We start from the raw sequence: 26,682 nt of genomic DNA on the forward strand, positions 1-26,682 counted from the left end.
AAATGATGATAAAATTTTCATTTTTAGGTGAACTATCCCTTTAAACAGAAATGCATGAGTCAATCTTGTATCACCTACATGACATCTAGTGAACACCACATGATCAAATCTGGTTTTAAAAGAGATTAAAAGTCTGTTGGGCATTTTAGGATGATTTCATTTAATTTGTTGTTTGTATATGTATCCCATTCTTCTTGCCACTTGTTTAATATATAATGATTGACAGCAGGTCTAAGGTCTGAGGGAGGAATTTGAAAAAGTTTGTTTAAAGTAATCAAAGGTTTCAGTATATGACATTACAATGTTTTTATATTCTATGTACTTCTGACAGTAAAATAAGCTACTATAAACAGTAGGGCTGCCCCCAACTAAATATTTTTCTAGTCAACTAATTGTCGTTCGTCTAAGCCATTAGTTGACTAATCACACGTTTATATTAATTTAATTATTTAAATATGCACTGGGGGGGAGGGCAAACCATAATGAGCCTTTAATATATATAGCCGTAATATATAGCCTATTTCGCCCTCAAGTGCATACATAAAGCATGCCGCAAAGCACCAGAAAAAAATAGCAAGGAGACATTTGAATTATTTATTAATAAACGAGTTTTCTGAGTCGGTGTCGGCTGCAAAGAGGAAGTTGGCGATGCTGACGATGCTTAGAGAGAAATGCACTTTCATACGGCTTATATAATCAGAGAGTAGGCTTTTTGTTTTCAATTTGAATTGGTTCGTTTAAAAGTAGACATTTCAAGCTTTCTATAGATACATTTCTCATGTCTATGACGCAAGTAGCCTATACGCTGAGTTTTGGTTCATTTTTGTGACGCACTCCAGTTCACGGAGGCCAAGACGGCAGAAAGCACATGCTGTTTGTTCTCTCTATTTTTTACAAAAGCACAAGGTTTTGTTTTATTGTGAGTTTACACAAATAAAAGTACACCCTTTACATTTTCAAATGATGTATTACTCTTATCTGTATGATAAAAAAATGGAGTATTTTAAGTTGTTTCTGCTGTTATCAGAAAAAAATGCAAGTGATCACGCCGGCGCCTCCTTGTCATGCAGTATAAGCTCACTATACTTTAGCTTCCACACTCAGCACAAACACTTGGATATGCGCCTAATAATAGGGCACATTTATCTAAGTTAACGTTAGAGCAAGTGGCCAAGTTGCTATTACTTACATGTCAAATGATAAGCCATATGTGAGGTTGACTAACCGACTAATAAAATTTAGGTCGACTAAGCATCTTCTCGTCGACTTATGTTTAGTCAACTATTAGGGGGCAGCCCTAATAAACAGCCATGCAAAGAAGAGCGATATACCGTGACACCGCCAGAATCTTAAAAAAAAAACAAAAAAAAAACAATACAGGTTTTTTTTTTTTTTTTTTTTTTTCATACCAGTCAGCACTCAGCACTAATTTGAAATTATTTTTCTTATCTTAATACAGCAACATAACTGTGCCACAGGAAATGTTTCTAATTATTCTAATACTGCAAACAGAATGAACTCTAAATGAAATCTAGTGCAATAAGTCAAAGACACACACACACATTATGTCACATATACAAACATCATTTAGTCAAGCAGACAATCTGAAAACACAAGCAGCTGATGGACACTCAATCCTCAGGGCTGTATGTGTTTGTCAGTACACAATGAGGTTGAAGCTCTAAGACTGCAGTATCTGATCCACCACTGGCCATATAAAGAAACAGAGGAAAGGTAAGCAGAAAGCAGACACCTCCATCCACCTCCACAGCAACAGAAAACCCACTGGCCTATTCAGTCCATGTTCAGAGCACTCCTGACATGCTTTTATGGATCTTTCGTTTACACAACTTTTTTTTTTTTTTTTTTGCTAAAAGTGGTGAGGTCAGTGTAGGCAGACTCCTTAAAACCCACTAAAATCTTTTGTATCATTGAAATGGTTTGTGATAGGCTATAAAACCAAAGATCGGAGGTGGAGTCTGGTTTGTGTGGGTGGTTTTAGTAAACTTGATCACTGATGTGAATAACAGTGTACTGGTAGTAGTACATGCTATATGGGCCACATTTATGTATTATCTACTGTATGATTGTGACACACATAACTATAACTGCATATTTACAGTCTGCCAGCACTCATAAATCCAGGCATTACCCCAGTGTCCTTTCTGCGTCATTCTATGGGACACTGTGGGAATAATGATTCAGATTATTTCCACCATGTATGCTTTAGCAGAGAGCTTTTAACATACAGCAAAAACATTAAATATAATTTATTCAACAAGCTCAGTGTGGTTATGCTTCTTTTCCTAACACAGGAATGGGTTTTGATGATCGACTAGTTGCCCAGCAATCTGACTAGTTTTTTTCTAGATTTTCTTTTAAATGGATGATTAGTCAACTCATTGTTCAGGCAACAACCCATTGACTATTCAATTCATAAAAAAAATGTTTATACACCACAACTCTGGCACAGCAAGCTGATAGTTGATGGCAGAGACAGAAAAAGATTTTTTTTTTTTCTCCCCTTGTGTACTGAGTGAGATACAGCATGGATGCGTGTGTGTTGTATGTGAAGTAAGGGGAAATATCGGTTTCTATTTAAAGCAGACACCCCACGTTGCAGAACCTCATTTCATTACTGATACCCCACCAAAGGAAGACTCTTTTCCATCCATGAAACCCACGTATGAGCAAGAAACAGAGAAAAAAAAAGTAATCAAAGTGGTGAGATTCATTCCATATGGAGCCTCGCAACGAAAACAACATAACCTTGATTTAAAAGAACCACAGTGTAAAAACACAGCCTGCACTGATCTAAGGCCAGTTCCATTAAGCCTCACCACTACCGAAACCTTTAAAGTGATATTCCTACCAGCACCCAACATTTGGATGAAGGTGGTTTCAGTTACAAGCTTCTGCATCTATATCTGCTAAGGTAACAAAATCCGGGGAGGAGTGATAAAATATTCATTAGAAAACAGAGAGGGATGTGTTGTGTTCTTGGATAAAGCAAACAAATGAGACAGAAAGGGCGCAACAGACAAATGAATCCATCCAATCCAATTCCAGTATGAGAAAGCAGAATGTGTGTTGTCACAACACCAAAATTTCAGTAGTCAATAGAAGTTAAAGGCACAATATGTAAGATTTTTGGATTAAAAAAATATAAAAACCACTAGAACAATGTTATATATTTTGTTGACTTTTGTACTTACATTATCCCAAATGTTTCCAAGAATGTTTTAATCCAGAGAAATAAGCAATTTTAACCAGGACACGGACTGTATCCGTGCGTCGCCTATCAATGACATCATACCCGCGTTATCCTCGATTTCCGGTTTTATTTTGTAGAAACCATGGAAACACCAAAGACGCTTTAATATATTATGTGTTTTATTAGACAGGCGAGCAACTGTTTGGATGGATACATTCATCAACAGAAAACTAATCATGTTATATAGCTCAACACAGCAAGTCTTATTGTTTGAATCTCATTTTTTTTTATTTACCATGTTTTACCATGCTTAGGCATGGTATCGATCTAGCTTACTGCAGTGCGCAACAAGTGTCTCATAGTAGCCACCGAGCACTATAACAAACTTTCAACACAAATGTATCTAATATGATAAAACAGCGCTGTTTTTACCCCACATACTCCTGACTGAAGGAAGCGGAAGTGTATAATAAAAGCTCCACTGATATCGAGCCGTGTGTCGCGCTTGTCTCTCATTAGCAATCGCACCATCGGCCTCGTTCAGCTCCAATGGCTTTCAGCCACACCCTGCTTCATATTACAGTAATGTTAATTAATCTTTAATACATTATCTCATCCATTAATATGATTTCTGCCCGAGTCCTGTCAGATTCTTTTCCACTGGCTGTAGACGCGAAGACACCTCCCATGATTCGACGGAATCAAGGCGTCATCAAGATAAGCCTATGTTTTGAATAAGCGACCTCTAGCAGCGAAAAACTACACTTTGCGCCTTTAAATTTCATGGTTCTCTGTACCTATTTCAATACCATAGCAAAAACTGAAAAATCTGAAAATAAAAATATATTAAAATTAATTAAATCTGTTAAATATTAATGATAATGATAATTATAGTCAATTATATATTAAAGCGTTAGCATTTAATTTAATAGATGCTTTAAAAGTTTAAGTGAAAAGTTAGTAATAAAAAGAAAAACAAAGAAACACATTAGACCCAACAGTGGCAGGTATATTAAGCCCCGTTTACATAACCAGCAGTGGGAATGCCCACTTACGACCTAACCACCAGTCACTGGTGACATGCAGCAAAGTTACTGGCAGCGTCAACACAGCTCCAGTCTGCATTTAAGGCCCCGGTACCGAAGTACTGGTACTTTTGACATCACTAGTACTGCCAGATTCAAGTATCATAATACCAGTGTTTTAGACACTCAGATGTAGTCCAATTCACTGACTAGCACCACTAGTACCAGGGCTCTAGACTGAATAAATGACTTTTTTCCTGCTGGTGCAATCTCTAAGGATATTAGAGGTCTAAGAGGTTGCTCTAGGTTAGTCTAGAGTCCAAGGCTCTCTAAAACAAAAACTAGAAATACTCTAACAATACAGTAAAAAATAAGCCAGAACTGGGAATCACTTCCTACAAGTCAGGACCTGTACAGACAGGTGAGAGCAGGCTGGTCACCTGCTCTCATGGTTTCCATGGTAACAAAGACTGGTCACATGCTCGTTTGTTGAGCCCTCACCTCGGGCTAACCCAGGTGCTGTGCTACCAAACCACCTCCAGTCCCCAGAGACTGACAGAGGCACAAGAGTTGATACTGTTTCAATGAGATTCTTAAGTGTGTTTGACAAGAAGAATAAGTAGGTTTTAATGAGGCAAATGCATATTTATTCTTTAATAAACCTTGTGCAGATTTACAAATGACATGAGCACTGCTCTCTTTGCTTTGTACTTTTTTGCTTAAGTAGTTTATTCAGGCAGTGATCTCTGATCCGAGTCCGAGACCCAACCAACAGCAAATTACAGAGAACAGATAAAACAGATAGTGCATGGTGACACAATGACATGCAAAGTACCAGCAACAAAAAAAAACTGAAGTGACTGTTTAACTAGAGGATAAAATGGCCACAACTCTGTTAGTTCCTGTGCACCACTCATTCATGCTGTAGCGATACTACTGCCTTACACTACAGCTGAGAACAGAGTGAGTTTATATATAGTCATTTATTGCACTCCTGAATTATTTAGTCAATCAGCACTCAATTCTTTTACATGCTGTTCTTCTCATGCTAAAACCTCTCTTAATCCCTTGAAATTCTTCATGGTGACTAACACTAAATGAGTGCACTCTGACAACATGACGTATCTATTGCCGAGTTGTAAGCAATGCTGTATTTCACTGTGATTCTATCTATGTGTTAGACATCTCAAACAGCAAATCAAACTAATTATTTTGCTTTCATGCTCCAATACACTATTTTAAAAATAGAGATGAATCAAAGACCTAGTTTTGTTTGGTCTGGCAGATTATCATGTTTAATAGGTTAAGCAGGTCATCTCATGCATTTTTATGATACATTTGTTTTTCTTGAGCACCCTCTCTAAAGTTTTAGAATTAAATGGTACATTTTGTGTTGCTGCAGCTTCAAGAAACCTCCCCTTTGCATGTGAAATGAGCAACAGTGCAGACTCTGAGTGATGTCCTATGGTACCCTCAAGCCCGTTTGCTGTCATGTCAAATATAGGTTTTAACTCCCACATTCTTTATAAGCAGCCACAACATTGTGACAGACTAAAACAATCTGCATTGAAAACTGAATTGTGCCTTTAAACTGTTAAGATCAGACTGAAATGATCACACCTTGTTAAAAATTAACTTCAGTGCATAAACATGAGCAGTTGTGTGCTGTTGAATTTATCCCTATGCAACTTTGATGTCACAAAGCTGCAGAAGTTATTAACAGGGCACTTTTGTAATTTTGTTTCAATAAATGTTCTGTTCAAGATATCATGAAGTTTTGAGCCTAAAACAATGTGTTACAGTCCTAATATACCAAGCTCTTCTCAAAAGATGAAAGAATATTTGATTCCTCATGATATTACCCCTTTAAAGTGTCATTCAAGATTAAAATTTCACAGCTTAAATATCAGTCTGTTCCTCATACAAAGCCATCATATGGCTTCGAAAGTCTTGGAATAGTATGTTTATGGTGGTTCTTTGGTGCATTTTTGTTCTTTTTTGGGCCTGATCAAGGGGGTGCTGGACTTAATGTTATGGGGCAGTGGCGAGATGGGGGATTTTAAACAAAATCCTAATATATCAACAGCCCAAACAACACTTAAGATGAACATAAAAATGAATGAGGACAGAGTTATATGAGAACACTCAGAACTCATGATTAAATAAATGTTAAAAATACTGTATATTTCACTACATGGCGGCAGCACAAAAAACCTGCATCTTACCTTATGATACTCAAATGCAGTTTGGCGCTTTGAAGTAATGCCGATGAATGCTTTAATCAAGACCTCTATATTCAGTTTTTCAATGACATTTTGTCAGACAAGGTGAGCAAAAGGATTTTTGCGAGACAGTCCCAAAATAGGGAGCTTTGTCCCATGTCCTGCAAGACGTAAGCAGTGTCCCGCATTTCATTTATGTCTGTAGGCTATTATTTTTTTATAATACTAAAAAATGCTTTAAAAATCCATTTGCACAGCTGTAATGTTCTAGCTAGAGCGGGAAAATAACCAGCCAACACGTTCATAGAGAGGGTTTTTTTTCCTGCTGATAATGATCCAACAAGACCTGCCAGATCCACCAAAAAAAAACTGTTGGAAAACACTTTTATCTGAATAATTTCTGTTAAAGCCGTATATTTTTGTTAAAGCTGTTACGTTATTAAGCAATATCTCATGTTTTTTTCTCAAGTTTTTCCTTTGTGTTTTATGACCACTAGCCATATGTTTTCTTTGGACAGAGTATAGTCACAGAGCCGGTGACAATTAACAAAGCTTATTTGGCGATTTAAAACATTATTATCCAAAGTGATGGCAAATAGGCTCATCAATATATAACAGCAGTAAATTTATCTCTCACACATGTGTCTTGCATTGTCCCACAAAATCACATCTACTGTCCAGCCAGGTGGTCACCCTAATTTGTGAGCGTAGGCACGTCAATAACGCCGTGCGAGATCGGCTTTTGAAATATTAATTTCTCAAAGTCATAAACCAGATTCGACAACATATAAAAACAAAATAATCTTTAGAGTAATTTAATGAATAAAAGGTGGAAAATTAATAAACATGTTGAAAAACACAAATTTATTTCAAGTCCTGTCATGCTGGCAGGGGGTGCTGCAGCACCCTCAGTCACCCTATTTCCCGTGGCCATATCTGACAGACTCTGGTCCCCCTTCCACTTTCACCGTATGACTGAGAGCAGTTCAAACATTCTGCTAAACATATCAAAATTCATACAGATTTGAAACAACTTAAGGGTGAGTAAATGATGACAGAATTTTCATTTCGCACTATAAGTGAACTATCCCTTTAAGGGCATGCACTGCATTCAATTATAACGCCCTGTATTTTAGAGGCAAGAGCACGTAGGCTACATGTCACCTATGTCTAGTGTGCCTTCCGTCTCTCAGCAGCATTACATCACAATAGAGCGCACTGTTGCAGCACGTTTCTTACTTCCTTATTGCACTCATTCATTCATTCTTCAATGTCATTTCACAACACTACAGGACCTGCAAACAAAATCTCTCCCAATCAGATTCGGCTACAAAGTGGGTCACATAAAGGCCCTCACTCATTCTTGAAACTCAGCTAATGTATAACAGGGGCTTTCAACTTGTTTTTGCACGTGGGAGGAGGGGAAAAAAAGTGTGCGATTTCCAGAAAGTGCCAACTGATTTCCTCGTGTCTGGGGCTGGTCAACAGAAATGAGCTGTTATTACATCATAGAGCTGTGTTGAAGTGATCTGTGAACTCTGACTGCTTTCATACATAATCTATTTTAAACCGTAAGACAAGTTTAAAGCTGACAGACCATTGACATCATTCCATGAAGATTGAACATTAGGTCACTGCTGAAAAATCAAACCAGGTTCCTCACACTCTGTAATCCTTCATCACGGATTAATGGATAATAGCTTCACATAAGGACTGTCTGCAATGACAGGAGCAGGGAGAAACAATCTAAAACAAGCAGTGTGTATAAATAGGTTGACCGACCTTTAAATACATCACCACAAACCTATAAACACAGAATAATGCAGAAGAACACAGAGCCCATTATTAAATGTTTTCAAACCCACAGTATTACAAATACCTCCACACACTTGCTTGTAAGTACTGGGATTTGGGTAGTTAAATAGCCTTACACACTGTCAAAAAAAAATATGTATCTTCAGGTTTACACTGGGGCAGTACCGTTAAAGGAACAACTTTGTACCTTCTCTATCCATAAAAGGTGCATATTAGTACCTAGAACATTTTAGGGGTATATATATATATATATATATATATATATGTTCTTTTAAAATTGTAAAGCCTGACATATACGAAATAATAGGCAAAAAAAATAACATTTTTGAAATGGAACAGTTAATCGAACCTTTAGACAAAATATAAAAATTTTAAAAAAGTTTGCATATGTGTTTTATGTTGTGTCATAATCGATACATGAGGCTTTTTTTGGCCCATGAGTTCAGCTTCAGTCCAGTAATAGTTCATCTTGAAATATTAATAAAAATACAAAACTTATTCTCACATTTACTTTATAAAAATCAGTAAAGGTTTCACAACCTGTGTACTGCAACCTGAAGATGCATTTTTAAAATTATATTCATTTAGGTCTTTTACTTGCTATAAAGTATAAACTAAGAGAGCAAAAGGCATGTATAAGATTGTGTAAAAGAGATCTGTCAGCAAAGTTTTGATTATATTGATCATTTAGAGGCCTTAGAAATGCATGTATCAAATATGATAGTCTTTACAGGGTTTAAAGAGTGTACAGTCTCTCCAAACCTCGCTTTACATTCAATCTATCCATATGGTAGGTGCTTCTATCCAAGTTGACTTACAGTACATGTCACTTATTACAGGTTCAGTCCCCTTGGTGCAACCTGACGTTAGTGTCTTGATCAAGGACACAATGGGGGCACCACATACATCAGCCATACTGGGATTCAAGCCAAGCAGCAGCTTTTTAACCATTAAGCCACACCACTCCACTTTCTGTTGTATAACTGCAACCTAAAAGCTTCGTCAGAGTCAAAAACATTTGGTCTTGTCCAGCTACGGTGTCTTTAGATCTCTATTTAAAGGCTTTAATCAGCTTACCAGATTGAAGATCGTCTCCACGATGTCCCGATTGGAGACTTCACCAGCCTCCAGGAGCCCTGCCAGCACGGCGAACTTCATGCGGATTCCTCTGATGGGGATCCCGACAGCGCTGTCACCTGCGCTCGCCATGACGGAGTCAGGTGAGAGGGGAACAGGTGAAACACCTGTTTGACCCTACCACCGAGTTAAATCTATTGGAATATATACGGAATATATCGCTCTCGTTAAGTTGACAGCTGTGAAGAACAGGTCTTGGTTTCCATTCACAGCCAGTTTATCCTTTAGTTTCTCGCGCTCTCGGCGGGAAGTGTCGGTTGATGTCACTACACCTGACTGACAGGAATTATTCTACTATAGAGAGGGAGAACAGCATTAAACTTGACAAAAGAACGACGAAAGCGCGCTGTGGTGAGCCCAGATAAGAAAACCAATGTTTGTCAATCTCTGCAGGACTAATAAAGGAAAGCCAGTTAAACAATAATGTAATTTAAGTGTTTGCGAGTGTTTGTCAAACAGGAAACAGCGGTGATGAAGAGATTCCGCGCAGGTAGACGCACCGATAAGAACAAGACGCAAAAAACTACAAAATACAAGGCAAGGAACGTCCGACATTGGCTCTCAGTGGGCCCTCCAAAGAGAAGACAATCCTCTTGGTCCCTGTGGGAACTATTGGAGTGAAGTTTCAGCGGTAACCCACTTTACAGCGCCATCTCTTCCTGAATCAGCTCCTACTCCGCTCCGTCTCCGCCATGACAGTGGAGCTGCGTGAGAGAGAGCTGCGCATGCGCAGTTGCGCCCAGAGAGCCGAGAAGGGGGGCGACTCAGGTGTGTCAGGTACAAGGAACCTATAAGGACAGAAGTGACACTTTATACTGAAGATCTCGAGTCATGGACACTCTGTTGTTGTGGTGGTTTACGATAGTGCTCTGCTGCGAGAATGACATGGAGACATCTGCAGGACAGAATAAAAGTCTAGCCTTTTCATCAGAAACGTGGTTTGCACCAAAAATTGATTTAGTAATATTAAGGAATGTTTTATCAATATTCATATTAAAATTTGTAATGTGGATTGTGTATAAGAATCAAAAGCATACATCCACAATATAATGTTTTCTGCACTTCACTTGTCTGCCAAACAATAGGCTAATAAATCAAGGCCGTAACCATGTCTTGAACATTGGGGGGGACCTTTTTTTTTATTTTATTTTGTAATAAAGCATAAAGAAACAAAACAGTGAACTAAATTTCTGCTAATACAATGCTATATCAGATATGTACAATAACAACTGTAGAAAAAATAACATTACGATGTCCAGAAATCAATTTCAATAGTACATTGAGAACTCATGTTTAATGTGATAGTTTCATAATACAATATATTGTTAGTTCCGAGATTCTTCAATTTAGTGAATAAATACATCGATCCGCAATAAATATTTGAATTCCTTAGTGGTCGAGTGGTAGAATTTTTGTTAACAGTATCAAATGTTGTAATGTCGTGTTCTAATCCACCCTCGCATAGTTTTTTTTTTTTTTTCCTTATTAAAATTAAAGATGTCCATCAATGGTTGTATATCAAGAGCAGGGACACGTTTGTGTGCATTTGTTTTGTGATTTTACCGGAAAAATAGAACCTTAACGGCGTTAAGCAATCGATTGACGCCAAAACCGTCTATGCTGTGAAGACTGTGTGCACGTGCAAAAAGAGAACGTAAACCCCGCCTACTTTTTAATTTGATTGGCCATCTCAATCATTTTGACATTGACGAGCGTTCTTAGACCGCTGAGGCAGACCAGACTAAAAATTTCACTTTTAAACCTTTTTGTCATCAAAAAAGGTTTGCAGCTGTGCAGAGATTTAGATACAGAGTAATCATAGATGCAGAATGCCCACTGCGGTCTTACCACATGATTTTTTGCTACTTAACCTATGTAATCCCACCGGTCACAATAGTGACAGTAAAGACAGTGTTCGTTTATGAAGTTCTAAAAATGTTACTGACTGCTATTTTAGTGCAATTCTGGCAAATGTTGAAAGAACAAAGGGTCTCAATTAAATATGTCCAGTTTCAAATGGTTAGTGCAAATTGTCACATGACCAGAGCAGTTTAATTCTTGTTTGTACCATCAGTAGATGATGGATGCATCAAAGCTCCAAAACAAAAGGTTAGTAAAGTTAACGTAAAGATATGACAATGATTTTTGGTGCACATTATTCAGTTTTGTTGAGTGTGCTCATAGAATGAGTAAACATGGTGACCGGTGGGAAAATACAGTGAATGAACTATCCGGTTGCAGTTTGATAGGGAAGGCTGCACTAAAATGTTGCATTGACAAAGTTACAGTGAATATTGCACTAAATTAAAAGTTCAAATGTTACAAATAATTTACAGTATTGGTGTTTTAAATACTGGTTGCACTAATACAACAGTATTATTAGGAAGATACTGAAAGAAGGTAAGCAAAAAAGTTTACCTCCCACAAAGACTGTCACAAGTATGTTGGATCATATATATGTTACAATAAAGTAACATTTTTGAAATTCGTTGATGGTTGTATTTTTATTTTTATTTTATTTTTTCCTATAAGTGTTGTATAATATATGTACATATAAGAGTTTTTATGTATAATAGTAAACCTAAAATGTGATGAAACAGAGTTTAAAATGTGTTAATATTATCCCACAGATAAAAAATTTCAAAAAATAATTATTGATTATTTCAAGGAGTTACTAATGGCACATAATTTGCATATTTTCACGTCTGGGAAAAAAAATGTGATTAAATGGATTAAAAATGAAAATTCTGTCATCATTTATTCACCCTCATGCTGTTCCAAACCATATGACATTGTTTTTTCTGCCTATATTTTTTTTTTTAAATGTCTCAGTATTTTGTTTTTTGTTTTTTGTCCATAAAATAAAAGCCAGTGGTGTTGTTTGGGCCTCAGTATTCCTCAAAATATCTTCTGTTCTTTAGAAGAAGGAAATGCATACAGGTTTGGAACGACATGAAGGTGAATAAACAATGACAGAATTGAGTGAATTATCCTTTGAAGTCAGCATAAAATGAAAATTCACCCTATTCACTTTCATCTAAATTGTAAATGCATGTTATAGATCTTATTGTGAACGATTCATCCATGCATAGTCTGCTTAAACCCCATCCCTCCACAACCTACTGCAATCTCACATGCAGTTATAAGTGTAACGTCCACATCTCAAAATCCAATTAACAACGAATGAATAGAACTAACACATTTTTTTTTTTTTTGCTAATGTGTTACATTCAGATGTATGTCCCAATACAGAAGAAAAGATCCATTGCTTCTTCCATTTCACTGCAACTTTAAACTTTTAAAGTTGAAGTTTTTTCTCCCATTGTATTTACATCTGAGCTCAGATTTGTGATATACTCATGGTAATGTGAGCAATTCTTCAAATTTTCACTTTCAAAGGGTTAACGAAGCACATAGCATATCATTATTGTGTTGCATGTAAACTTTAATATTTACTGTACTCTGACAGACAATTTGCCTTGAATATTAAGGAATTTCTTAGATAGCTTTAAGAATAAATGTGCTCACTGTCTCATTATATTCAAAGTGTGGTTTCATAGCCCCTTTGAGTCGTTGCCAAGGAGTCAGCAGCACATTGACTTTGTTGACTCTATATACAGTCCCTCAGGGCCACAGAATTAAAGGTCTAGACTAAAGCAACAAAGAACAATTTGTCTCGCAGTCACCGAACTTTATACTGACATCCTGAAGACCGTCACACAGACACATACATGAAGCATCCATTGCAGAAATTATGAAAAGTTTATGTTTAGTGTTCCTATTATCACCATTTTTCTTCTAAATGTTTTCTTACGAAAGTGGCTAACAGGAAAGTCCATAGTGTTTGTGGTAGGTACTGAAGACAGGCAGATATAGTGCAAATGAAACCCATATGTCAATGCAAAATGTCAGTTTTAATTATGCAGCTATTGTGAGTGAGTGAAGTGTAAGCTTTTGTTCTTGGTTTCTAAAGAACAGTGTGAAAGATAATGTTTTGAAATAATAATGGATTCATCTGAGCAGTTCTGCATTTGGAAACAATATGGATTGTAATAATAATAATTATAATTATTATTTAATTGTGGGAATAATAAGACATTATATACTGAGACATTAGTAATGAGCCATTTTAGTATTTATTTATTTAATTAGTATTCAGAGTTTTTTAGTCATTTAGACAGTGTTTGATTAAGAGAGAAACATACAACTGAACAGATCCTACCTAAAGGGGCTCTGTATGGATCTTCCATTAATTAATTAATCAACAGGCTACATTTAATTATAGATTTAATAGAGTGGAATGTTCCTGTTGCCATTAGGGGATTGATGTTATCATTTTCCTTGGACTTGAGACAGTAACTATAAAAGACGTAATTCACATTGTAGGACACTGTATGTGACTAAACTTACTTTTTCGCCCATTATTAATAAGAGGTTTTCAAATTCTGCATAAATAATAGTTTGGAAGACGATGAATCATTAAAGTGGAAAATGTGTATTTTGATTGGACGTGACTTTTCCGTTAAATGAGCATGAAAGTAGTTTAATTGTGCGCCCAAACACTAGATGGCGCACATGTGCTTTACAGCGAGGAGGCCAGCGAAATCGCGCGAGATATGTCTATTCTCGCTGTCGCTTTAATTCTCGCGGTATTTCCTTATTTCCTCCTCTTTCACTCCCTGTGTTCAACATGGCAGTCGGCAAGAATAAGAGGCTGACCAAAGGTGGCAAAAAAGGTGCCAAAAAGAAGATGTAAGTCACAAATGAATCTCTCGACTCTGTTGTTACACTGTTATAAGCTATTCTGGAGGATATTCGGTGTTTGAGGATAAAGGATGTGATCGATATAGAGAGGATTGTATGTAGCGGTCCTGCTAGTCTGACTGGCTTATTGGTGGCCTGTGCTGTGTTATGTATGCTCTGATAACTTTAGGTCAGAGCTTGGTAGGTCCTAATACTGTTTTCTGATGTAGTAGTCCTACAAATTCCATAAACTGTTCATTTTCAGCAAAAATAATGAAGGTAAACTGATGACGCTAATGTGAAAAGTCATCGATAGCTAGCTACTTTTCTAGCACACTTACTGACTTAAGACTTGCAGTGTGAGACAGACATGTGTTGGATGTTTAAAGTTAATTTAGAGCTTTAATATATTCTAGATACCACATACAAAGTAATTATAATTCGATGTTAGCGTTTGCACTATAAAAATTGTACCAAAAAATTGAGCTTGTACCTATTTACACGCGTGTTTTCTCTTGCAGTGTCGATCCATTCTCCAAGAAAGATTGGTATGATGTCAAGGCACCAGCCATGTTCAACATCCGCAACCTGGGCAAGACCTTGGTCACCAGGACTCAGGGAACCAGTACGTTTTTTTACATCTATGATGTCTGTGTTTCCACACAGATTCTAGCATGAGTTGTTAATCCTACTGGGAAAGGGTAGATCTTGCTGTACAATAAATGGCATGCGTCCCAATTGTTTGATACAAATCAATATTCGTGCCGTATTGCAGTGGGAATACATGATGACAGTTTCGGCCCCAGATGAAAAACAATGATTACTGTTGTGAGATCACCTGACATTCCCATGAAATCCATGTTCATCATAACATTACAAACCGCTGCAAAAATTAACACCATGTCTCTGTAATTTAGGAATTGCCTCTGATGGTCTGAAGGGACGTGTGTTCGAGGTCAGCCTGGCTGATCTGCAGAACGATGAGGTTGCTTTCCGCAAGTTCAAGCTGGTCACAGAAGACGTGCAGGGCAAGAACTGCCTCACCAACTTCCATGGCATGGACCTCACCCGTGACAAGATGTGCTCCATGGTCAAGAAGTGGCAGGTATACATGGTCTTTAGTTATACATACATACTAGTTATTCATGGTCTTTAGTTGCTGTATGCTTTAGGTTGCAGAGCATACTTGCCACACAGAAAAGCTTCATTGCTAAGGCACTACTCTTCATTTCATTCAGTTCCATTCATATGCATGCAAATGCTAAAAACCTTAAAGGGTTAGTTTACCCAAAAATGAAAATAATGTAATTTATTACTCACCCTCATGCCGTTCCACACCCGTAAGACCTTCGTTAATCTTAGGAACGCAAATTAAGATATTTTTGTTGAAATCTGATGGCTCAGTGAGTCCTGCATAGCCAACAATGATATTTCCTCAATTTCTCAAGATCCATTAATGTACTTAAAACATATTTAAATCAGTTCACTTGAGTACAGTGGTTCAATATTAATATTATAAAGCGACGAGAATATTTTTGGTGCGCCAAAAACACAAAATAACGACTTATATAGTGATGGCAGATTTTAAAACACTGCTTCAGGAAGCTTCGGAGCATTATGAATCTTTTGTGTCGAATCAGCGGTTCGGAGGAAGTCACGTGATTTCAGCAGTTTGACACGCAATCCGAATCTTGATTCGACACAAAAGATTCATAACGCTCCGAAGCTTCATGAAGCAGTGTTTTGAAATCTGCCATCACTATACAAGTCGTATTTTGTTTTTTTTGGCGCACCAAAAATATTCTCGTCGCTTTATAATATTAATATTGAACCACTGTACTCACATGAACTGATTTAAATATATTTTTAGTACATTAATGGATCTTGAGAGAGGAAATGTCATTGCTGGCTATGCAGGCCTCGCTGAGCCATCGGATTTCAACAAAAATGTTAATTTGTGTTCCGAAGATGAACAAAGGTCTTACGGGTGTGGAACGGCATGAAGGTGAGTAATAAATGACATTATTTTAATTTTTGGGTGAACTAACCCTTTAAATGCAAGCTTATGTGAAGAAGTGTCCAATTTTGCTGTGGTCCACTTCCAAAGTTCAAGTTTGGTCAACTGCAAATTTCTATCACGGGAAGGCGTTTAACTGTATTAAAAGACACCAAACTTTAAAGCTGCAGGTTTGCAGCATTGAAGAAAAGTAGAGTAGATAGGTTAAAAAGACGTTGCGGAGCATGACGTCATATCACAACCATTGCAGTGTCTGAAGAAACTTTGCGTGCTCAAGTCTAGTGTGAACCACCCCTTTAGTGCTGTTTTAGTGTCCTTATTTTACGTCTTAAATTTTTGGGCTCAAGTAATAATTTGTCTAATTAGAAAGTTCTGTGTACTGTAGCTATTTTTGCATTTTTTTTTGTGCAGCCATTTTAAAATTCTAATGGATTGTTCTTTCCCGTTAGACAATGATTGAGGCCCACGTCGATGTGAAGACCACCGATGGCTATCTTCTCCGCCTGTTCTGTGTGGGCTTCACCAAGAAGCGCACCAACCAGATCAGAAAGACCTCCTACGCTCAGCACCAGCAGGTCCGTCAGATCCGCAAGAAGATGATGGAAATCATGACCCGTGAGGTCCAGACCAATGACCTTAAGGAGGTGGTCAACAAACTGTACGTATAAAGTTTTCCCCCTCATCTATGGCATAGCAATTTTGTGTTGGATAGCGGAGTCAGACCCTGCTCCTGGAAGCATATCTTCCTGCATAGTTCAACTGCAGCTCTTATTTAACACTAATGAACCAGTTAGTTAAGGTCTTTAGGATTGCTGGAAGATTTTTGGCAGCCGTGTTTGAAAAATTCTGCAGGAAGGCCTTTTAGGAATGGGCTTTGGTACTCCTGTATTAATTTAAATGGGCTAAGATTTACTCTGATCAAAATACTTGATTGTTGTAGAGATTATGCAGTCAAATGATTTCAGTTCGTATTTTAGTAGACACTTTATACAATGGAACTTTTTACGAATACAATAAAACTTTTGAGTGCTGAGGTGGAGTAACTCTCTTATAACTCTTTACCTGGGTTTAAACCTGAGAACTTTGTTGGCTGTTGTTGATCTATAATGGTTATGCAGCTGTGTGTAATAAATGTTTCTCTCTCTTCTATTGTTGTATAGGATTCCTGACAGTGTAGGCAAGGACATTGAAAAGGCCTGCCAATCCATCTACCCTCTACATGATGTTTACGTCAGGAAGGTTAAAATGCTGAAAAAGCCCAAGTTTGAGCGTAAGTGAAGTAATGTATAATGAACATGTATGACTTATATTGAGAGACGAGCCTTTTTTTTTTTTTTTTTTTTTTTTTTTTAATTTATGCTCATGACTGACAATTAAATGTTGTTTTTGTTGCAGATGTTGTAGCGCTATTTCATGGTCAGGGTTTAATGTGTTTTTAAGAGCAATAGTTGGACATGACAAAAGTTTTGTTTTAATTACATGATACTTCCCCTCAACTGACCAAATTAATTTTGCATATATACAGTGCACTGGAACAAATACCTTTTTATCTTTTACCTTTTTATACCTTTTATTTTCTCCAAGCCATTTAATAAATCTTCCAACCTTTTGAACAAATTTTTTTTTTTTTTTTTAGGTAGTGTAGAAGTAGAGGGGAACTAAATATCCATCTGAATGTAGTATGAGTGGGTTAAAGTATGATTGTTTTTTTTTTTGTTTTTTTTTTTCTTTTTTAATCATACAGTTGGTAAGCTGATGGAGCTGCACGGTGAGGGTGGAACCAGCAGTACTGCTGCTAAACCAGCAGAGGGTGACACTGGGGCCAAGGTGGAGAGAGCTGACGGATATGAGCCCCCCATCCAGGAGTCTGTCTAAAACTCCTAAGACAAACAGCTGGTGTCAATAAACATGTAAATTTGAGTCTTTGTGTACTGTTATTTTTTTTCAGTAGATATTACATCAAACCTGCTGAACATCATGGTCATGCTTTTATATCTCCAGTCAGAAATATCGCAGTCTATTTTGACACATGCTAGAATTGCGACAGTGGTGCCACATTTGGTGGAATTGGTAGTATTGGAGTAAAGTTTTCATTTTCAAATTAGACATGATTTTGCACACAAGTTTAACTTTAGGTTTTGCCAAATTTTCAGCTATGTGCTTTCAACGTTAAGCGTTCCTTCATATGGAATTTGATTTGAGTAATTTCCAGGTGTGGTTAAGTATGGGGGGGGAAAGGTCCAGTCACATTTATTTGTGTAGCACAATACAGATATTGTCAAATAAGTTTCACTAAAAATGTTTCAGAATTCTATTTTGAAACCAAATCAGTTTTAGCTGAACATTGTAATGTCTTTCAGCTCAAGTCAGTTGAGTTAAAAATGTCAATATTCATCAATTATGAAACTGAGTTAAATTTATATATTCAAATATTAACAGCTCTACAGAAGGCAATAGTTGAATTTAGCTAATTTCAGTTAAATTTTGATTCAATCCAGCAACATAAAGATGTGGTCATTTAAATCTAAATGTAGGCCTACTTTGCTGTTTGGCGATCATGCAAATTCAAACCATGATTACCATTTCAAACCAGTAAACACATGCTATCAGTTCAACTTAACCAGGGCCATAACCACCATGGACACCCGCTCTGCTGCACTATTACACACTGCTCTGTTTGTTGTTAGGATGACAAAAAATTTGGTCTGCCTCAAATGTCTAACAGTGCTAGTCAAAGTCAAACTTGTTGAGATAGCCAAGTACAGATTTTTGGATTGCTGTATTTTTTCCCCAAATTTACGTGCCGTCTTGCTGTTAAAAATACCAAAGGAGAGAGGTCTATGTTCATCTAGACACGGATAAGATAGATTTATCAGTAGATGCACAACCAATAAAAACCAAAACAGGACAATAGAAGATTGGGAAAAAAATGTTGCGTGGTCTGATGAGTGTCGATTTCTGCTGTGACATTTAGTTGGTAGGGTCAGAATTTGACATAAGATCAAAGCATTGATTCATCCTACCGTGTATGGGCGGTTCAGGCTGCTGCAGGTGGTGTAATGGTGTGGGGGGTATTTTCTTGGCACACTTTGGGCCACTGAACATCATTTAAATGCCACAGGCTACCTTGAGTATTGTTGCTGACCATGTCTTTACCCCTTTATGACCCCAGTGTACCCATCTTCTGATGGCTATTTTCAGCAGTATAATGTACCATGTCACAAAGCTCATATCATCTCAAATTGGTTTTTTGAACATGACAAGTTCACTACATTCAAATGACTTCCACAGTCACCAGATCTCAATCCAATAGAGCACCTTTGTGATTTGGTGGAACACGAGATTCGCATCATGGATGTGCAGCCGATAAATCTGCAGCAACTGCGTGATGCTATCATGTCAATATGGAGCAAAATCTAAGGGATGTTTCCAGTACCTTGTTGAATCTATGCCACAAGGAATTAAGGCAGTTCTGAAGGCAAAAGAAGGTCCAACCCGGTACTAGCAAAGTGTACCTAATAAAGTGGCCAGTGAGTGTATATATTTTGACCAGTCATAACATTAATACAACTGGCAGGTGAAGTGAATTGATTAAATCATTACATGGTACCTATCAGGGAGTTGGATATATCAGTTCTTGAATTTCATGTGTTGGAAGCAGGAAAAATGGGCAAGCAAATAGATCTGACTGACTTTGACAAGACCTAAATAGTGATGGTTAGATGACTGGGTCAAAGCATATCCAAAATGTCAAGTCATGTGGGGTGTTCCCAGTATGCAGTAGTTAGTACCTTCCAAAAGTGATGCAAGGAAGGACCACCGGTGAACTGCCATCAGGGTTATGGGCGCCAAGGCTCATTGATGCATGTGGTGAGCGAAGGCTAGCCCATCTGGTCTGATCGCACAGAACAGCTATTGTAGCTCCAACTGAAAACCTTAATGCTGCCCATGAAAGTGCCTACAATGGGCATGTGAGCATCAGACTTGGACCATGAAGAAGGTAGCTAAAGGTTGTTGCAGACCATGTACACCCCTTTATGGCAATGGTGTTCCCTAATGACAGTGGCCTCTTTCAGCAGGATAATGTGTGTGTAAACGAAGATGATAATGGTAACAGAGAAGCATGTTTGGCAGACCCGTATAGTACATCATCATAATCATTTCCAAAACAAACATCATCCTGTACTCATCAAGTGCGTGTTCCATCTGCTTCTGCACGTGCATACGTTACAATCAGTTTGTGCTGCACTGCCATCCCCTGTAGGGTCATGTGTCTCCTCAGTGTGTCGCTTATCGCTTCTCTCCAGCCTGCTGGACCATAGTCTCAGCTGGCTGCAGTGTATTTCCTTACTTGCTCCTGCTTATTTCATCTTGCAGAGAGTGCAGTGTCTGTGTGTTTATCTCAATCAGCTCCTTAGCTCGTGAATCAGTATATTGTGTACACAAATTTGGGCAGTGATAAGGGCCCTGACTCACTACACATTGGGACACTGATGACTCTATTTCCGTCAACATGACAACATCCTCTTTGTACAACATCACTACTGATATTTATGAACAACAGCAGAACTGATATTTTTCTTTTTTTGTAATGCTATTTAAAATACATTATGATAAATACTTTGTTACTTATCCCTTCAACAGTGTTGTAGTACTTGAGACTCAGACTCAGTCTCGAGACCATATTGTAATGGTCTTGGTCTTGTCATGGACTCGTGTGCATTTTATCTCGGAATTGACTTGTACTCGAACATATTAGGAATCGGACTCATTCCCGAGTCCACTCGAGTCCCATTCAAAATATTTCATGATTATTACTGTATGTTATTATTTCTGTAAATTGATGTTTGGTTGACACGTCCAATGATTGGTGATTTTCTTGTGCGCAACTGCGCATGACTTGAGACTAACGTTAGTGCAAAGGCAGCAGGACTCAGGTAGTCGCAGGAAGTTCGGATCATTTTACTGACTCGGATCTTTGAATCTCGTTCAGCAAAATGAACAAATCTTTTCAACAAGTGAACAAGTCATTTCATTCATTTCAGCAGAATATAATTGAAATGTTACATTTTAAATTCCCCAACACATACTACTTGCGCAAACGTTTATCACATTTGTAATAAAAAATAAACTATAGGCTAATACAGCCACGAAGGCCAAATTATGAGTAAAAATGATTGATTAATTAATTGTTTAGCAGGGTTTGAGGCTATGCAGTCTGTTAGTTCACCTCACCTCCAGATCAGAGTCGTTCTTTCTTTTGTCACCTCACATTTATCATGTCTGTTCCCCAGAAAGATTAGATACCTCTCATGTCTAGAACTCCAAACTATATGGTCTCAGTCTCGACTCGGACTCTCTGGTCTCGGTCTTGACTCGGACTCAACATACTCTGAACTCGGTCTTGACTCGGACTCAACATACTCTGAACTCGGTCTTGACTCGGACTCGAAAGAGCTGGTCTCGACTACAACACTGCCCTTCAACATATCAGCTGAAATATAAACTAGATTATGTTCACTATCACTATAGGCTACCTGTCTAGGCTACCTGTCACTTCATGTGTCATGATCTGTATTTCCGCTAAAGGGACATGGTGAGCATCGATGCTCCCTGGTCTTTACAGTGCATTGTGGGACTTTTTACGGAGCGAACGTTTCAGTGCACTGGAAGGATTTTGTGATTGACTAGGTCAAGCTCAACCCATTTGAGCACCACTTGCAATAAAGTTTTTTTTTTTTTGCTTCATAAAACTGTGATTAAACCACTGGAGTCACATGGATTACCTTTACGTTTTCTTTCTGAAAGTTTTGGGTGAACAGACTTCAAAAGGAGGGACAACTCTCAGGTTTCATTTAAAATATCTTCATTTGTGTTCCAAAGATGAATGAAAGTCTTGGTTTTGAAAGGACATGAGGGTGAGTAAATGCTGCCAGAATTTCCATTTTTTGGTGTACTACCCCTTTAAGTTTGACGTTGCATGTTTTTGTGTTCATGAGAAGAACTGTATTGTAGACTAGTATTTTGAAGTGATGTAATGACGAATGTGGGACAACGGAAGTGATGAGAAAACAAGATGAATGCTCCTGTCTCGTGTGCTTTATTGCTGTTTACTAACTCTTGACAGATACCACACATGGCACCGTTCCCGGGTGCAAAGTTTAAATGCTCTACCAGATCCCAAAAGCAAACAACAAATGGTGCTAATGTACAGTACACTAATGCAGGGGTTTTCAAACCTGTCCTGGAGCACCCCCAGCACTGCACATTTTTATGTCTCCCTCATCTAATACACCTGATTCAACTCATCAGCTCATTAGTAGCGACCGCAAGACCTGAAAGTGGGTGTGTCAGATAAGGGAGACATACATTCACGAGTTCACATTTACATATAATTAAGTACAGTAAGAGTTATGCGTATTTGGCGTGCTGTCCGGGGGAGGGCTCCGAGCTCGGAAATTTTGGCCCGAACCCAGAGTTCTCCCCCAGTTGTGGTATAAGTAGGTAGAACTGATGTGAGGAGACAGGGTGGAGGATGGATGCTGATGAACTGTCAGACGAACAGAGGTAAGTCTGCTGTATTTATACCTCTTGTCTTTGGTTGCATTGATTAACTGAATGCTCTCCACCTGAGCTAATTAGGTTAATTATCTGCACCTGTTCCTTCTGAACTTTGTTAATAAAACATCATAAATGTGCAGTGCTGAGGGTGCTGCAGGACAGGTTTGAAAACCCCTGAACTATTGGTGTGCTGTAATGAAAAATCTTGATCCGAACCTTTATCTCCATAGCAAAATCTCAGTTGGCCAGACAATGATTCATTTTTATTTTATTTTATTATTTTTTTTACAGTGATTTATTTACTAAATATTGCTGTCCGGGACGCACTATTCCATGTCACAATAAATGGAAAACCTGTCAGAAATTTGCATAGCAATCAACAGTAAGATGTTACCAAGAAGATGCTAAAAAAATCCAATAGAAACAGCTGATTTATTTAGGGTGGATCGGCATCACTTAAATGATGACCAGAGGATTATAATTACTTATCAGTAAGAGTTTGAACGTGATTAGTTCCAAAGAATTCCGAGCAACATGACCCGTTGTAAGTCACGGAGGACCCTTTTTCACATGTTCATTATTTGCCATATAAATCACAGGAGCCTGGGAATAAACTGTATCCTCTTGTGCGCACACGTATGTAACCAGGTAATTTTAAGTTTCCATTTGTTTTCCATTTGGTTTCAATATTACATTAAAGGTGGAAAAAGATCTGTCATAATTTTATTTAGAAGCATTTTTTACATCTCAAAAAGCTTTAACAGGGGTGTGTAGACTTTTTATAGCCACTGTCGCTACACTTTTCCGGCAATTATTTGGCAGCATAATAGCATACAAAGTCAGAATGTAACAAACACAGTTTAACAGTTGGATTTTAAAAGCATTTATCAGATTTTAAATGTGGTCTGAAAAACACATGACAGAAGACAGAACTGGTGAAATACTCTACGGTTCGCAACCTTTTTGACTCAAAGGTCCCCGGTTGTCCAATACAATATTTGAAGTTAGATTATCTTTAATATATTAATAATCTTATTACTTTGAATACTTTTACTAATCCTGCACCCTCTTGGAAGTTTGTTTTGGTCCCCTGGTTGAGAACCACTGCTCTATTCTCTATTAGCCAAACAAATGTGTCAATCAGTGTGGACACAAGATGGCACTGGAAATTTGCCACTATAGTGTTTAAAAATTCTTCAGTCTAAAAAATGACATATTCTATTTATTCTCAATATATAAAAAAACTCTTAATACTGTATACGGAAAAGTAAGCTGAAATATAGTATGGATCAGACAAATAACGGCCATAGCAGTTCATGAATATATTTTTTAGGATACAATGGATATTAACAATAAGTTCACATTTATAAATACATTAGACAAAGTACACAATAAACTGGAAAAAAGTCACAAAGAAAAAAAACTGCTTCTGAGGCTGCCTCTGATGGATCATTCTATTACCACTTCCTCCCACCTGCAAAGAGGGGAAAAAGTACAAATATTAAAAAGCTAATAGTTATGTACTGTATAAAAGCTTATTCTGAAAAAAAGGAAAAAAAAAACATCGGAAAGATTTTTTCCCGCTTCTGTCCACTTACCCGTAACAACCTCTACAAAGGCTTTGGGGAAGAAGCCTTCTCTGCCATTCATTCTTCCGCTCCACCATTCATCATCTATGTGAGCCGTAACCAGGATCCTGTCTCCCTGCTGGAAGGGCAGGTCCCCCTCTGTCTCCTCTGTGAAGTCATACAGTGCCACAGCCCACTCTTCACCATTAGATTCAGCCTAAAAAGATACATCAGACATCTCATAGATAGAACACTTCATTTCACACTTCAACACTTCATGGTCCATTTCGATCTGAAAACCTGAGGCTACGACACGAATGTTCAAAACGTTCAAAACATTGATGAGTACCTCAGACACCAGTCGGGTCTGATATTAGTAGCCTAGGTCTTGGGTAATTTTAAATGTGCTTTTCCAAATATGCCAACTTTCCATTTTTAGTTTTGTGCATTTAACAATATTTTATTATTTGAAAAAAATACATATTAAACGATATGACAAAGTTATTATCCCCGTTTCACTCTGTTCTCTGCAATAGAGAATGTGAAGATACATCACATCGAGTTGCATGCTGGGATGGCATCAGTCACTGCTCCTGCTACTGAAATTGATACCAATGCCTACTTATCTTTTGTTTTGTTTATTTAAATTGTTGAAATCTTGAGGGAGAAAGAATGATATGGAGAAGGGTTTACTCAGTCGCATTATTAATAGAAAACATTTGCTATGATCTTGGACCTTGTTAAAAAGAGTAGGTTTTTACTTGCAGTGGGCAGATGTTTAGTATTAGGTTATGTTGAATAGAAATCATTGAAAACATTATTTTAAAGGTTAGTGTGCGCATAAAAAGTTAGTATGCGCACTAGCAGAAAGGCACAGCCAGATCCTCATTCATCACAATATGGCACGTGAACAAAACAGTTACCCAAAATTCAATACAGCGCGACGTCAACTTCACATTCTCTATACGCATTCGAAAGAATGGGTGCTGGGATTTGATAATTAATATTAACATTAATATAAATTTTCATGTCATTTGAGGTGCAACAACGTTTGTGAGTGGTTTATTTGAAATGTTTGCCCCAGTGGAAAAACAATGTATTTCAAGATATTGATTACAGAAAACCATCTAAATGCAGTTGATGCCAAACTAATCAACTTAATCGTGTCTGTACTCAAAAAAAAAAAAGGTGAAAATCCACGGAAAACATTCTCCCACATTTTTGACATACACAAAGTAGCAATAGGCTACATTATCTGGCAACATGGCTTAAAGACATACAGTATTGGCAGTGACATCCATTTTCTGTTTTGCAAAGTTTGCTGCTTCAGTTGTTGTGGTGTTGATTCACATTGTTTCTAGATTATTGTGCAGAGTGATCAGATGCATAAATAATTGCAAAAAGCTTCATTGGCCAAAAAAATTCACAAAAACCCAATTTTTTTTTTTTACTATTTTTTGGCCCTGGCACAAAATGACCAACTAACATCATTTCACTAATCATATCAGCTGAGAAAGTGTGAACAAATACTAGTCAGGTGAAATCACATATCCTGATTGGATTGTAAGAGCAGACTGAAAGAAGGGAAGAAGGGTATAAAAGGAGGGAAGATGTGCTTCCAATTATTATGTTCTTGTGTTAGCAATGGTTCCCTCCAAAGAAAGATGTGCAGATGTGATGTGATCATCACAAGGAAATTGCTGCAAAGAATTTTGCAACTGAAAGAACCATTTACCAGATCAAGAACTTGCATCTGCACACACACTGAGGCGAAGACGTTTGGACAATGGCCTGGTCTCATAAGGCGAGTGGACAAGCAGAAGCCCACAAATTGTGATCAACTAATATTGGCCCAGAAGCTGATATTCAGCATTCCAGAGTGAATTGCAGAGGTTATGAAGAAGGGTCAACACTGTACATATTGATACTTTGCATACATTGAATGTTTTTGCCAATAAAAGCCTTAAAAATTATGAAATGCTTATCATTGTTTTCCAGTGTACCATAGAAACATGAAAATATAATCTACAAATACTGAAGCAGCAAACTTTGCGAAACACAAAATTTATGTCACTGCCAATACATTTGGCCTTTCTGTAGCTAACATAAATGTTATGAAGAAGGATTGGAGAATGAATGAATGAATCTACAAATAAAATATGAAGACTGGGCATAGTTTTAAATCTATTTAAATCTATCTGTTTCTTATTTGCCATCGGGCCGGGTCGGACTCAGGTCTAATTTTATCGGGTCTGTCTTGTCAGGTTTTTCTCTTTTAAAAATTAATTCATGCATGTCCGCTTTTGGTAATAAAAGGTTTGTTTTGAGTACAGATCTTAGGACCCGAGAAGACCTTTACTTCATATCATGACAAAATGTG

General features: G+C 37.6%; 3 protein-coding genes and 1 non-coding gene across 11 annotated transcripts in view; 2 read left to right on the plus strand and 2 right to left on the minus strand.

Annotated features, from left to right (window-relative positions):
- The window catches only part of lrba (LPS responsive beige-like anchor protein), a 259,976-nt gene extending 248,773 nt beyond the window's left edge, over nucleotides 1-11,203 (minus strand). For 2 of the 6 annotated variants that reach the window (XM_051892501.1, XM_051892479.1), the window contains exon 1: nucleotides 9,354-11,199. In XM_051892501.1, the coding sequence (XP_051748461.1) occupies nucleotides 9,354-9,485 (132 nt within the window). In that variant the 5' untranslated portion in view covers nucleotides 9,486-11,199. Of the gene's footprint in view, nucleotides 1-9,353 lie in introns of all 6 variants that reach the window. The other 4 variants (XM_051892497.1, XM_051892424.1, XM_051892487.1 and 1 more) reach the window with 3 other exon arrangements.
- Nucleotides 11,204-14,017: 2,814 nt separating this feature from the next.
- Nucleotides 14,018-18,093, plus strand: rps3a (ribosomal protein S3A). Its single transcript, XM_051901778.1, has 6 exons — nucleotides 14,018-14,165; nucleotides 14,678-14,781; nucleotides 15,074-15,261; nucleotides 16,623-16,831; nucleotides 17,334-17,443; nucleotides 17,918-18,093. The coding sequence occupies exons 1-6, from the start codon at nucleotides 14,104-14,106 to the stop codon at nucleotides 18,046-18,048; spliced, it is 804 nt and encodes a 267-aa protein (XP_051757738.1). The 5' UTR covers nucleotides 14,018-14,103; the 3' UTR covers nucleotides 18,049-18,093.
- Nucleotides 14,936-15,002, plus strand: LOC127521548 (small nucleolar RNA SNORD73). The gene has a single exon (XR_007932397.1). It is a non-coding gene; the product is annotated as a small nucleolar RNA SNORD73 (small nucleolar RNA).
- A 5,347-nt stretch (nucleotides 18,094-23,440) lies between the features above and the next one.
- Nucleotides 23,441-26,682, minus strand: part of sh3d19 (SH3 domain containing 19) — a 32,846-nt gene continuing 29,604 nt past the window's right edge. For all 3 annotated transcript variants that reach the window (XM_051905434.1, XM_051905451.1, XM_051905442.1), the window contains 2 exons: nucleotides 24,333-24,519; nucleotides 23,441-24,208 (listed from right to left, as the gene is read on the minus strand). In XM_051905434.1, the coding sequence (XP_051761394.1) occupies nucleotides 24,192-24,208; nucleotides 24,333-24,519 (204 nt within the window). In that variant the 3' untranslated portion in view covers nucleotides 23,441-24,191. The remainder of the gene's footprint in view (nucleotides 24,209-24,332; nucleotides 24,520-26,682) is intronic.

The sequence above is a fragment of the Ctenopharyngodon idella genome, chromosome 1, assembly GCF_019924925.1.
Source record: "Ctenopharyngodon idella isolate HZGC_01 chromosome 1, HZGC01, whole genome shotgun sequence".
In the NCBI taxonomy this organism is placed as follows: Eukaryota; Metazoa; Chordata; class Actinopteri; order Cypriniformes; family Xenocyprididae; genus Ctenopharyngodon; species Ctenopharyngodon idella.